The 14,256-nt window shown below is 41.6% G+C and overlaps 1 protein-coding gene across 2 annotated transcripts in view; it reads left to right on the forward strand.

The window, feature by feature from the left end:
• Positions 1–14,256, forward strand: part of GPM6A (glycoprotein M6A) — a 222,098-nt gene that overhangs the window by 93,972 nt on the left and 113,870 nt on the right. Inside the window, exon 1 of one of the 2 annotated variants that reach the window (XM_010974534.3) lies at positions 10,475–11,126. The exons of the other annotated variant lie outside the window; for it this stretch is intronic. Within the exon in view, the coding sequence (XP_010972836.1) occupies positions 11,090–11,126 (37 nt within the window). The 5' untranslated portion in view covers positions 10,475–11,089. Of the gene's footprint in view, positions 1–10,474; positions 11,127–14,256 lie in introns of those variants that run through there. 2 annotated transcript variants of the gene reach the window in all.

Here is a 14,256-nt window from a genome sequence, read left to right on the forward strand (position 1 = left end):
TAATATTTATTCTTAATAAATCAAAAAGGTTGTATGGTTTTGGGGAATGGGAAAACAGAGATCAAGATATAAAATCATCTAGCTTCTGTCACCTATGTTAAAATTTTCTAGAAGAATAAAATTATACCCAAATTGATCTTTCCTTCCTATTTTTCCAGCTATTATTGGTTCTTTCTTACAGATCCTAAGTAGATGTAAGTTCTTGGATGGCTGATACACTTAATTTCTGTGTTGTGTGTTCCCTGCACAATTTCTGATACATATGAACTTTGCTAATAATTTTGAGTTGAAATAATATATTTATTAATATTATTAATTATAACATAATATAATAACATATTGTCCTAGAACAAAATCCTTGGAATAGCCAGGATATTTTTCAGATGTTCACTACATTATATACTACACTATCTTGTTTTACATTCCTTGTATTTATAAAGAAAAAAAATTTAACTTCCCCTTTTAAGGTCAATTAATTTATAACAGGGAAAATTACTATCTTATTCAGTGATTTATTAATTTATTAATCAGAATTTATTAACTTATTTGCTTGAGGTTAAGGTTTAAATCTCAATTACTTGTGAGAGGTCCAGATTGAAAATTACTTTTAGAATCAGTCAGCCCGAGAATAATGGTTTTTCGTTTGTTTGTTTGCTGGTTATTGAGTGAATTGCTGGATTCTTTAAGAGATTAGAGAGCCAGAATTTTAAGGAACAAATGAGAAAAGGAGACAGGGACTTGGCGGTCGGGAAAGATCACGGCAGTGGAGCATCAGTGAGGTACGTCCAATGCTAAGAAGTCACCTAGAACTAAGAGGTAAACGGGCCTGTAAACGCAGAAGCCAGAGTTCCATTCGTGACTTCCGAGAGCGACTGTAGGGAGTGGAGTGTTTGGAAATCGAATTGCAGGGGACCTTCTTGGGGGCTGGAGAGGAGTGGGAGAAGCCTGTCAGCTAATCTGACGAAGGCCTGGGTTGGCTTTACGCAGCGGAGAAGGAAGACGGCGTGTTCCTGACAGAGAGCCTGTCGGTGGAATGTTTTCAATTTCACGTTGAGGAAGTTGTATTTGATTCACGGGGGCATCGGTCTGTTCAAAGTGAATTACGCTCTACAGTCAGTCATAAAGATATTTAGACTCTGGGAATGTAAGTCTAGTCCTTTAAGCTTTTGTTTAAAACAACGTGCCAAAGGAGGTGGTGGTGGTACGGTAAACGCCGCAGCCACTCACAGCGCCTTCAGTTTTGACTAACAGTTTTTTCTTGTTCTTTCTTGGTGTCTTCTGGCTTAAATATGTAATCTATCAGAGTCAAATATCATTTTGTTTCTATCAAGTGGGTTTAATTTATCCAGAGTGTAGCTCTACAGGGATTCACAGTAATTAAATAAGGGGCATTTCTCTCAACCACTCTGTTTTGATAAAACTCCAGCTTTAATTACTAGTTGACAATAAAAGGGCAAGTAGAAATAGCTGCTATATTATTTCCAATTAAAAGGAAGTTTTGTCTACGTTTTTAAAAAAATAGATAAATAAATGAGAGAAGTGTATCAAACGTGATCAGCAATTTGGATTTCCTTTTCAGTTCAAGGGATGAGTAAAAACTGCCAAATTAAATATAAAGTTATTCAGTACCCCTCTCTTTTTTTAACGGGACTATTCGCCCCGTTAATCAAGGATCTATATCAGACTACAGGCGAAAATAAGTCAGGAAATATAATGGAGCAATAAATCAGAGCAATGGAGACCACGTAAGAAGCTGAACAAATGCAAGAAGGAAAATAAATCTGCACAGAATGGTGGCCTGCATGGATCACAGACGTAATAAGGGCCCTCTGTTCTATGTGCACATTTATGTCTGTAAAATGGATGGAAAGGTATGGCCTCTGCAGACAGACTGCCTGCTCTGAATCAACTCTGTGCCTCAGTTTTGATATCTCTGCAGTGGGGGTAATAACAGTACCTACCTCATGGAGTGGTTGTGAAGATTAACTGGGAAGATGTTCTTACAACAGCGCCTGGCATATCGAAAGGGCTTCTCCGAGCGTCAGGGCTTATTATTTCTGTTGTGACCATCGTTAGCGATCTTGTTCTGTTTGTAAACAGTAGAACCACCCTGCAAAGAAGAACCGTTCTCTTGAAACAACATGGTGAGATTGTCACGTGCATAATTTTTTATACTTCGGGAACTCTTAAGGTTTTAAAATGAGGTCACGTCAAAATTATGCCCTCTGCCAAGCCTCGGACAGTTTATGGTATGAAATGTCAGACACTCTCAGTTGCATCAGTGCGGTTTATGAGCACTCCCACCCGCCTGGTAACAGTTACAGGACAGTTCTACTCTGTGGTCAGTTGGTTTAGGCAGATCTGTGGCAAGTGCTGAACTGACCCAGGAACTGCTAGACCAGATCAGTCCACAAGTCTATCCAAGGGAACCTACTGACCCCAGAGAAAATCAATGCACACTGTTTTAGGGAGAAAAAAAATCCTATTTATAGATACTCAGGATAACGTTATTTTTGCAGGGCGGATTCCCTGTGACTCAAGATAGTAACAGTTCATTTAAAACCCAACTCTTCATGACCTGAAGCCTGTCTCTCATCTTTTCTAAGCAGTTTAGGGGAGAGTAAATTATTTGAACTGATGTCACATTTGAGGTCGGAGGAAGGAGTCTAATACTTACTGAGGGTCAGCTGTGCCTGCAGCAAGATCGGTGTGGAATGCACTTGATCCTCCAAAACCCCCGATGAACATAGGCTTGCTTTTTCTTCGTTTACAAATGAGAAACAGGACCGTAAGGAGGCGTCGGAGAATCAGAGCTGCCAGCGCTGCCGCTGGAAACTGATTGCTCAACTGAGCCCTGTTCCGGGCACCGTGCTGGCCTCCCTGCACCCAGAGAGGGGCCCAAAGGCTTCTGCGTGGGGAAAAATCATCCTGCCATTCACTCCCTAGGCCTGCCGAAGAAGTAGCTGGTTGGTTTACATCCGTCAGCACCTCCTTCCCAAAAGTAGTTCAGTGTTATGATGAAGAACGCAGGCTTAGGAACCAGCCTGGCTGGTCTCGAATCCCAGCTCTGCCCTTTAGAAACATTTCCCTGGAGCAAGTTCTTTCTGTTTCCACATCTGTAAAATGGGGATAACCAGACTGTGCCTCGGGGTTATTTTGATTATTGAGTAAAACTATGGACAAAGCTGCTAAGAACTGTGACTGGCGTATAGTAAGCCCTAAAGGTTGTGCATTGATCTTCTGAATTGGATCACGTGGACAAATACACTGCTGTCAGTTTGCAATTTCTAGGATGCGCTGGTGCTAACATTTTTCAAACAGCAGGACTGACTTCTCCCCATTTAATTATAACAACGGTTATAATTAGATTTATTTTTGACAGTGGTTATAATTGCATCATTTTTGTACAGCATTTTATATGTTTGAAAGAACTTTTTCATCTCCTTTCACCTGGAGCATTAATTCCCTCATCTCTCAATGGCTTTAATGAATGATGCCTGTCTCGTGAAGATGTCAGAAGGATAAGATGAGATGATGTACAGAATACACGGAGCACGGTCTCTGGTGCTGGGTGCAGTTGCCTTGGGGAGACAGCGGGGTGAGTACTGTTACATTCATTTTGTACTTGAGGAAATGGAGACTGAACGTCCTTGCCTCAAATCGTACAAGGAGTAGTGGGACGTCGGAGCGCACAGCAGGGCGCCTGACGGAATGTCTGCTAGCGAGGAAGTCAGTCACCATCAGGGCTCATTTTTCCCCCGAAGGCTCCCTGTAGTGACATGTTTGGACATGGAGGTTATAACATGGGTTCATTAATAAGAATCTCAGTAAGCTCTATTTTTTGAGACACGAGAAACTTCTTTTTGTTGACTTACAAAAGGTGTTTTAGATTTCACTGCACAAATTGGACGTTTTTGCGTTCCCTCCTCTCTAGACCATCCAGAGACGGCTGCTTGTTACCACTTGCTTCCATGACCCAGTTTTATGTACTATTTTGGTTTTACATATGTCAGTACTTACCTCCTTTTAGTAAATGTAATCAGAAGTCAACGTAGTGTTGAAATTACTGCATTAACAACTTTGAAATGTGGATCGCCGCCTGACCGCTGTACTTGAAAAGCTGTGTTTTATAATGGAAAGTGTGATAGCCTTGGAGTCATGGAGGCTTGCGTGTGCCTCGATCCTGCTCCTACTGCAGGACGTGCACACACACACACAGGGTGGATTTGTGCACTAGATAATATTTTAGTGTCTTTTTAAGCCTCAGGATACAGATTGACAGTGAATGGTTTTAGAGATTGAATGCACAGGCCACTTTTTTTTTTTTTTTGCTTTAAAACTACAGCTTTGATTTCAACCTGACCTGAAACTGTTCCACTTAAAGATGTTATGTTGTACCACACCCAAACAACTACAAAACAGAAAGACAGAAAGACAAAGACAGAAAACATAACATTTAAGACCACTGCTGATTGCTCAAGCTTCTCATTCATTGTTTTCCTTCCTGGCTAATAATTGATAAAATTCTACTGATGACCATTTCATACCAGAGGTTTTTAGACACACATTAATCATTATGACTGTGGATGATACTCAAGAACCTCGTGTATCAGCAGCACAAGCTAAAGGACCCTCTCAAACACTTCAGCGTCAGACTGGATTGTAGGGACGTAGAAGCCCTCTTTCCTCCCTAATGATGCTTCATTCATAAACATTGAGCTGCCTGGGGAGGGGAGGCAGAGAAAAGATCAGTGTCTTTGGTTCTCGTTCTCAACTACGCTGTGGTCTGGTTGGAGCCATGACATGTGCCAACATGATCAAACATTAAGGCTGAAAAGCTATGAGCCAGCAGCAAAGAGGCCCAGGGCAAGGGCTCAAGGGCTGTGGACATTTAGGGAAAGGGGAGGCTGCTGCCATCTGGGAGGCTCAAGAAGGACAAGGCATTGGGAAAGTGGGCAGAATCCAGACGCGCAGAAGTAGGCAAGGAGATGCCGGCCGCAGAAGCAACTGTGTGCTCACGTGTAGAGCTCAGAAAGCTCAGGGCGTTAACGGGGAACAGTCTCACAGTGCCACTGGGCCAAGTGAGGGTTTGTGATGGGCTGTGGAAGACCCTCTGGGTGCAGCCATCTTTTGAATATATTTGTTCATTTAGCCTCTCACCTCCCTCTTCTAGACTGTAAATACCATGAGAACAGGGACCTGGCAGATGTTTGCGTTGAACATGCCCCAGAAGTTAGGTTTGTATCTAGAGGAAGAAAAACACTCAATGTATAGCTGATGAATGAATGAATGAAAAGACTCTCCCTGGACCAGACTGCCTTGAAAATCTTGTATTTTAGGATAACATCTTTTTAAAATTTAAAATTTACGATGCAAAGTATATTGGCGATCCTGCGTGGTCTACACAGGATGTACAATCAGAGGTGCCTGGGAAAATACTTCAGAAATTTATGATGACACCCTACGTATTTAGCTACAAGTGTTAAGACTGTTAACAAGTGAAACAAGGGCGAACTTTTAAATATATTTTATATCACTTATTTTGGGGACTTGATGAGTAAACACTTTTTTGCTTTTTTTTACTAAGTCATTTAATATAACGAAAACTAACATTTTGGGAGATCCTATATTCAAACTAACATTTTGGGAGATCCTATATTCAAATCACTTCTGCAAATTACTTGCTTCTCTAAGTCTCAGTCTCATGACCTCGACGATGGAAACCATTTATTCTCAAATAGTCGCTAAGATAAAAACGTGCCGAGCTTACAGTGGGCACCACACAACTATTTGTTGAAGGTTATGGAATAAGAAGAGTTCAACTTGGTCCCTGGGAATCTCCTCGCTTCAAAGTAGGTCTGTCCTCTTTCGCCTCGTGAATGGTGAGAGAGAAAAAAGTGCAACTTGTGGTTTCTGCTCTCAGCGACAGGCAGAGGAAAGACACACTGAAACAGTATCCATATTGAAACGTTACAGATGAAGAAGATGTATGATACTTGGCAAATACGAGTTGTGCTAGACAAATGAGACTGACATTCGGGCAGTGCGATGGAGGGAGGAAGTAAATGGGTTTCCGCTTAATATTTGCAGTATCAGACCCTGAACAACCTTGCACTCCATCTAGGGCGACTGCAGTGGGGTGCCGTGGGTTACGCGAGCTTCCGAAGAAAACCATACAGCACAGCTGCAAACTGATGGATTGAGTGAGTGTTGCACAACCAGATTGGAACCAAGGGGCGTCCTTCAGGGCTCACTTAACCTAGTACAGTGCCCGTGGAGCAAAGGGACTTTTAGGATGCAAATGCCTTGTGTTGTTTGAAAAGGCTTGAGTGGAGCCATGGTCTGTCATCCACATAGACCCTACATCATTGCCATTAAACCTTTCCTGGGAGAATGTCTTCTGGCTGTTTCTGGTACTTGAAGAACTTGGGGGTATTTGTCCTGTCCTAATTAATGGAGAATAGATCACAAAGACCTCTTACTCAAGACTGATAACCCCCAGATATCTACAAGATACCCAACTCACAAAAAAAGAGACAGTGCCTAGAATCACACACCCTTCTTAGACATAGGAAAGCAAGGGCCTTTCGTCTTGACCGCCCGCTGGGAGAAGCTGCTTACTCCCTGCTGGGTGCATCGGTGAGGGCGTTTTGAGGAGAAGTTGTCAATCTGTGAGTAGTTTCCTTTTGTGACATAAGAAGCGTGCTTAGGTTACCCGAGGTGATCTCTGGAAATGTAAGCGTAGGCTCTGGTATTTCTTTTTTTTTCAGCTGTGAAAGGTCTTGCAATCTAATGTAAAACCAAAAAGACCAGAATGCTTGTTATAAAGCTAAGACTTGAATCTGATTTTTCCTCATCATTTCTTTATGCACCGTGTAGCGTAATCAGCTTTTTCAAAGGATTTTTCCTATCATCTGTGTCTGCAGGAACATTCAAAGCAAGATTTAAAATCAGTATTTCAAAACTCAGAACTTGTGACAAGCTTTGCAAACATTAGATCTGACTCCCTGTCTAGCTTGTTCTGTCTCTCTGTCACTCTGTTCTGATTTGTTTTTTGTTTTTGTTTTTGTTTTTGCAAGCTTGTCTTTTGCAATATCCAGCGTGGTATGTAAGGCTAGGCTTAACTGAGATTTCTAAATTGTTGGCCTTTGATAGGATTCCATTGTATCTCACATCTTCTTCATCCCCTCACCCATTGCTGGGCACTTAGGTTCGTTACTATCTTGCCTGCTATGAATAATGCTGTGATGAATGTAGGGGTGCGTGTATCTTCTTGAATTAGTGTTTTCATCTTCTTCGGGGAGGTACCCAGAAGTAGAATTGCTCAGATCGTATAGTAGTTCTAGTCATAATTGTTTGAGGAATCCTCATACTGTTTTCTATAATGGCTGCACCAATTTACATTCCCACAAACAGTGTATGAGGGTTGCCTTTTCTCCACATCCTCCTCAACACTTATTATTTCTTGCCTTTTTGATGATAGGAGTGAGGTGGTATCTCACTGTGGGTTTGATTTGCATCTCCCTGATGGTTAGTGATGCTGAGCATCTTGTCATGTGCCTGTTGGCCTCTGCATGTCTTCCTTAGAAAAATGTCTATTTAGTGCCTCTGCCTATTTTTTAATTGAATTGTTTGTTTTCTGTTGAGTTGTATAAGGTTTTTAAAATATATTTTGGTTATTAACCTCTTATCTGATATATTACTTCAAATATCTTCTCAAAGGGTTTAGGTTTAGTAAGCAATGTATCTTCTTGTTTACTTAGGAATCAAGTCATATATATCAGAAATATTTCTTAGATGGTATGTGAAAGGGAAATCATATTTAACATTTAGTATCTTATTTTTAAACAACTTATTGATAAAATATATATTTAAAATCAGCGACTGAAAATAGAGTGTGGCAAACATAATATAACCTAATGGAAAGAATATTAGGTTTGGCGTCTCATCTTGAAGGTCTTAAAAGCAAAATCTAGGAAACAGAGCATTGCCAATTCTTAAGGTTCATGTCAGCTTATTTTAAAATTCATAAATTTATCTACAATAATGGCAACCATTTTTCCTTTCTGTTTTTTTAAATTGTTTTCTCCCTTTTCTACTTTTTGGTTTTTCCTTTCAGTTTTTTTTTTTTTTTCTTTTTTAAACATATACATATTTTTCTGTCTTTTTAAAAAAATTTTTGGGGGTGGAGTAATTAGGTTCATTTACGTAAATGGAAGGACTGGGAGTTGAACCCCGGACCTCGTGCATGCTCAGCACGTGCTCTGCTTCTCAGCTATGCCCTCCCTGCTCCACAACCATTTTTCTTTCCTAACTAGTTTCGAATTACTTGGCTGTTAGAGATATTTTTAGTTGAAATGAGATCAAGACTTTAAAAAACAGCTCCAAACACAACAATCAGCCCCAGCAGCTCAGCTGCCCTCAAGCAGCGGGGGAAGTAGACAAGGAATTCATGTTTCATGGGGACAGAGCTTCCCTCCGGGGAGGTGAGAAAGGTCTGGGTGAGAACGGCGGTGATGGTTGTACAACAGTGTGAATGCACCTCGTGCCACAGAGCTGTGCACTGAAACATGGTTAAAGTGGTGCTGTTATGTCGTATCTATTTTACCACAATTAAAAAAAAATTAGTCTGCACTCAGTGAGAATGACTGCCATAAGGAAGCTGTTTCTCCTTGGAAGACTTTCTCCTCTTAGCCTGGATTTGAGGTGGTTCTTTGTATATTTGAAAAATCAGTGTAAGTTGCGATTGTCTTCTTTCAACAATGAATGTGTGAAAAAGTCTATTTTAGACAAAAAAAAAAAAAAAAAAAAACCCAATCTTGATCAATTTGTGGCCCTGCTGCGAGGTTTCCAGGAGAGAAAGAAGTCACACTTACCTTTCCATTCATCCGGCCCACTGAGTTTCCCTTTGCTCCTTCCCTCGGGATACCCAGCGAAGAGGAAGCTGTGACCTGAAGCTGATTTGTGGAGGTGCCACGGACACTCCTGATGGGGTAACGCAGGCAGGGAAAGCAGCCTCCCGATCCAGAGCGTTAGACGAGGAATTGCTGGCGTGGATTCTAAGATGCACTTGGCTGTTTGCTGGCCCCGTCCCTGGGTCTCCCAAGTCTCAGTTTCTTCCTAGCATTAAACAGGGGAAAAACAGCACTCCCCTTATTTGTTTGACAAGTGGGTTAATGCAAGTGAACGTGCCTGCCAGATTGTAAAGGGCTCAAAAACTTAAAGTGGGGTGAATCTCTTGCCTGACATTGCTATTAATGATGGGGTTGAGCCTATAGGTGTGGAGTGATGCCCCACTTTTTTGACTCGACGCCAGGTTATGTCTGCCTAGGGAGAAGTAAGGGGAGTCAGGGGTGCTGCGGTGACTCGGTGATTCCCCTGTGGGTTCCCCTGTCCAGTCCGTGCCTTAAGGAAGCAGCCCTCAGGAACCCTTGAATACAACTGCAACACATTCAGTGGAGATAGCTTTTTGATGTATTTGAATGACATTCACCTTTAGGTTAAGTTCATTTGAATAGAGGAAAATAAATAGCAAATGACTGTAGGAGTGAGAAGGTTAAACAGGCTTTTATGAGACATCATGAGGAAGATAGTAGAATATTGTAAAGAATTCTCTTTCGTCTCAACAGTTGCTTTTGTGATGGTTTTGAGGGTGGCAGGTAACGCGTGCTGACCCACTTTAAAAAGTGTATGTGAAACAGATGCTGTGATGCAAGAAACCGACACTGCGGGTGACTGGGATGCAAATTACTTTTCTTTAAAGGTAAAGAATTACAGCTATGCGTGTGCGCGCGCGTGTGTTGTGTGCGTGTGTGCACATGTGCGTGTGTGTGCACGCGTGTGTGTGTTTCTCTGGTGCTTGCTTGTTTAGAGATGGAGACAGAGACAGGGATGCTTCCTCCCTTTTATACTCGAGGCGAGGTTGATGCCCCTTGAAAGAGACACTGTTTATTTTCTTACTCTACCTTTTGTGAAGTCCTGAGACCCCTGGATGGTGCCCTGTCACTCAGCAGGCTGAAGTACAAATGCTAATTGATCGCCAGACTGCAGCGTTGTGATTTGCATTCCAAATCCGACTGCAGAATCCCATCGTAAATTGCTTCTCCTCTTGTCCCTTCCCTAGAATTTGTTCCTTCTCATTCCCCAATACTGACCCTTGCAACAATTCTCTTTCAAGAGATTCCCGTTTCCAGTTGGCAGTTTCAGTGGGCAAAAATTATAACAAGACATTACAAAGATTCTTTTTACAAAAATGCCAGTGTTCTTCTCCCTTTAAGAGTCTTGTGGCACTGAAGGGAAATGAGTGCTTCAAACATGCCTTTCAGGCTTAAAGGTTTATACTCATTCTTTTGAAAATCAGACCTCTCCATCTTTTTAAATCTGAGAGGTGTGAGCTTACACGTCCTCTCTCGGTGATAACCTTCTAGGGATAAAGCCTGAGGTGGTATAATTGCAGCCTTTCTTGGCACTTTTAAATCACATTAACTGGAGACTTGGGGAGGAGAGAAAAGGAAGACGCGTGTTTGCAAGGTGTCTGACTGGGTGCGGAGCAGCACTGCAGCATAAAGAACCTACGGGAATCTGGGCTTTCCCACTCTGGTGGCAGAGAGGGGGGATTTTGGGTTGGTGGTCTGCTTCCTGTTAGGAAGACACCCCTCCAACTGTTCCCAGCTCAGCCTGCTTCCAATTTAAAGCCCAGATTTCCATACAAACCTCAGTTTCTTTCCCCCATTTGAAATGCAAAGCAAGCCTTGTGAATCCTAGAGCCTCGGCTACTGGGATTCAGACCAAATTTCCCCCCAAAATTCTCAGGCTCTTTGCTTGAATACCTGCTTACAGTGGTACACAATGGGCAGCGTTGAGGAGAAAAATTGATAATCTTCACGGAAGAGTAATTTGAATGAAATTGCACTTGACAGCCTGTCTCCAAGCAAACAAGAGGCGCGAGGGAGCCTTAGCTAAGCTCCGAGGACTTACCCAAGCCACTGCTGGGGGAGCTTCCCAGGGAAAAAAAAGCGCTCGCTTTTCCTACATCCAATTGAGCTTTTGATTAATTCCGGGTACCAGATTCTGCTGAAGAAGGGTCGCCATGGAAGAGAATATGGAAGAGGGACAGACACAAAAAGGTACTGTGCTGGAGAGGGTTTATTTGTCACTAAGTAAGTATTTCGCAGTTTCCTTGTTTGCTTTAGACACTTGCCAGGAAGGCTAATGAATGTTTCTCTCTTGGAAGGCATTTTTTGTCCCCTTTAGTCCAGTTTCCCACTTGCAGTAACGCCTGGCATGAATGTTGTCACTATTTGCAAATCTTTCGGATTTAAGTACCCAGATGCATCGTGGAGTGTTAGTGATAAGAGCGTTGTGGTACTGGGGCGAGCCGTTCTTCAGACCTGTCTTTGTTAACCTTCATTTATTTCATGTTTTCACGCTTGTCGACCTGGGTCAAGGGATTCCTGGTGTGCACCACAATCGCGGTGTTGGGAGCTGGTTGTAGTTAAAAATCTGGTGATGTAACCGTTATCGATACCTCTGAATGGACATCTGATAGAACAAAGACCGAGAGAGTATTTATTCTGTTTTCGTGGGGCACCTTTAAAAAAAATCCTTTTTTAATTCGCGTGGATGCAGTTTAGTGTTAATAGAGATGGAGCAAAGGTCTGTCAGTTTTCAGAGTGTACAACGACGATAAGGGTTTCATTTCTGAAGAGCTGATTTTCATCAGCTTCTGAGGAATAAATGTCAAGGATATTTTCTGATGCATTTTCTAAGCCCGTCAGGCAGACCTGACTGTGCGGGTCAAAGTGCAATTGTCATTTTTTCCCCCATAGGTTGCAAATGGCCAGGTATTGGCAATTTTAAATGAGTCAGACATTCTGGGATTTGTGTGTGTCAAGTGGCAGCTTTGGAGGGAACGGTCCCTTTCACCCCGAGTTGGCAGCGTTTTCTCTCCTGTCCGTTCAGGGCTTATGTAACGTTGCAGAAAACGCTCTTGTGTTCTTCGGAGGGAAACAGAAACTTAAAGGTAATGTTTAAGAGCAATATGGGAAAGGCTCAGCTATCCAGGTTGATTTTGAATGTATGTAAGTGCACTATTTTGGAAAACTGTATTTGACATGATAAAATAGGTAGGTTGGAAATATAGGATAGTTTTTTCATTATTTTGAGCCATTCAGCTTCACTGGGTCTTTTATCTTAACACACACGCACCCCCACACACACTCACGTATATATCATTGGAGACCACTGACATTCAGTAAATACAGGTTTTATATAAGCAATAAAGGAAGGTGATAATAGAAGGCATAAACCGGTGCCCAAATTTTAGTCATTAGCACACTTGTTAATGATACTCTGTAACAGAGACACAATAACCTACACAGATAGAATGTGATCTATTTTTAAATTAAATCCATCAGCTCCCTGTATCATATGGACAAATAGCTGAAGTGTTCATCAGGGATATGAAGTGGCAAATTGCCGGGGTAATTTCCATCCTTAAAAGGCATCTCAATTGACTATGTTACTTTAGAAGTAAAATATCTTATTTTAATATTGTTTATAGCACATAAGAAGATTGCTTCTTGGCCAGGCAGCCTGTTTAAGGAAATATAAGCCGATCATTTTAAACAGAGAAATGATATTCAGTACCCTAAATAAAACCGTGCGATAGATCATGGGTGATGGTAACAGGTGGATTATGTCTGAGCATGCCTTGGCAGGTGCAGGAACTGAGAAAAATGATGTAATTATTTGTGTTTTTTTTTTTTTCCCTCCGGTCACACTGAAAATCTTTCCTTCCTTGGGGTCGGGGTAGCATTGCTGTGATGGAAGAGCCTGTCTCCAGGGGGTTCTTTTTGTCATTGATGTCTATGCTTCGATCAGGGATTGCAGTAGAAAATAATCTTTTAAAAATTAGAAATGGTATAACGATCTACAAGCATCTAAAGATACATAAGTAGAATATCTGTGGTTAAGCTTTTTTTTTCCTTATTGGAAAAAGAGAAAGATTTGATTTTCTTCATTCCTGGTCTTGTCTTCCTTTCAACTATGCCTATGACAGCTTTTCTATATAAGTTTGTTGTTAGAAAGTTATATGTGAAGGTAAATGGCCTCCCTACTTGCGCGGGGGCAGCAATGTACAAGGTGATGGGGTCTAAGTTGGAGGAGTTCCTTGACAAGCAGGTAAAATCCTTAGAGATTTTCCAAGAGTTTAGGTGGACAGACTTAAATGATCCATCCACTTAGAGGAAAGCAACACTTTGCATTAACCCTTATCCTGTTTTTCTGGAATTGCATAAGGTTTTGTGAAATAATAATTCAGATATCACAGAATCCTCTCCCATTTGAAAGATCCTTTCCTGTCCCTTCTTACAATTTAAATCTATTCTTCCCTGTTGCAATTTAAAGGACTTAAATTCACGTCAGTATTCACTCATGTCACCTTCCAAATGCAACTAGCGTGTAAAATGGAAGCCAGTGGCTTCATAAACATTTGAAAAAAATACTGGAGTTGATACTTAAGGGCTTAAGAAGGTCTTCTGTAAGAAATACATTTTTCTTCAAAATGAGATCTTCCTTCCCCACTTATCTGTAAAAGTCAATTGAAAGATGTCCTGTAACATTTACACCAATTTAACTGTATGTGTTCAGCTGGGGAGAGAGAATTAAAACAGGGGTGACTTCACCCGCCATTCTGCTCAGTGAGCCCTTACCTTGGTGTGAAACGGAAATGAGGGTCATTTATCTATTGCTCCATCCATGTCTACCACCCTCCCAAAAGGCAAGTCTCCCATTGTGCTGAGTAAGAGTCCAGTGTTGTAAGGAAATACTGTTGTTGCTTTTTTTTAAAATATGCCCTCTAAATGAAAGCCAGTTACTTTAACTTGTGTTCAACCAAAGCCACAGTGTTCTCGTACTGGAGGAAAAAGAAAAAGAAAGAAAGGAGGCTGTTTTGAACTTGGCTGTAAGGTACAGCCATAATCAACCCAGCATCACTGTCGTCGCGAGTGAGACACCTGGTCACCAAACCCAGCAAGGGCTTCAGTTACTGTAGAGAGTTGAGCAAAGTGCATGAAGAGATTTTTTACAAAGATCTAAGAGATACACATTTATGACTTGTAGATTTGCACCTATGTCTGGAACATTTTGCCCAGTCCTGTGGGAAGAGATGTATGTAGGAGATTTGAAGATGTCTGATCCTTAGTGAATTGGTGACTGTGTTCGCATGGCCAGCCAAATGGGTAATCACGACTTTGT

This window comes from Camelus dromedarius, chromosome 22 (genome assembly GCF_036321535.1).
Source record: "Camelus dromedarius isolate mCamDro1 chromosome 22, mCamDro1.pat, whole genome shotgun sequence".
Classification (NCBI taxonomy): Eukaryota; Metazoa; Chordata; class Mammalia; order Artiodactyla; family Camelidae; genus Camelus; species Camelus dromedarius.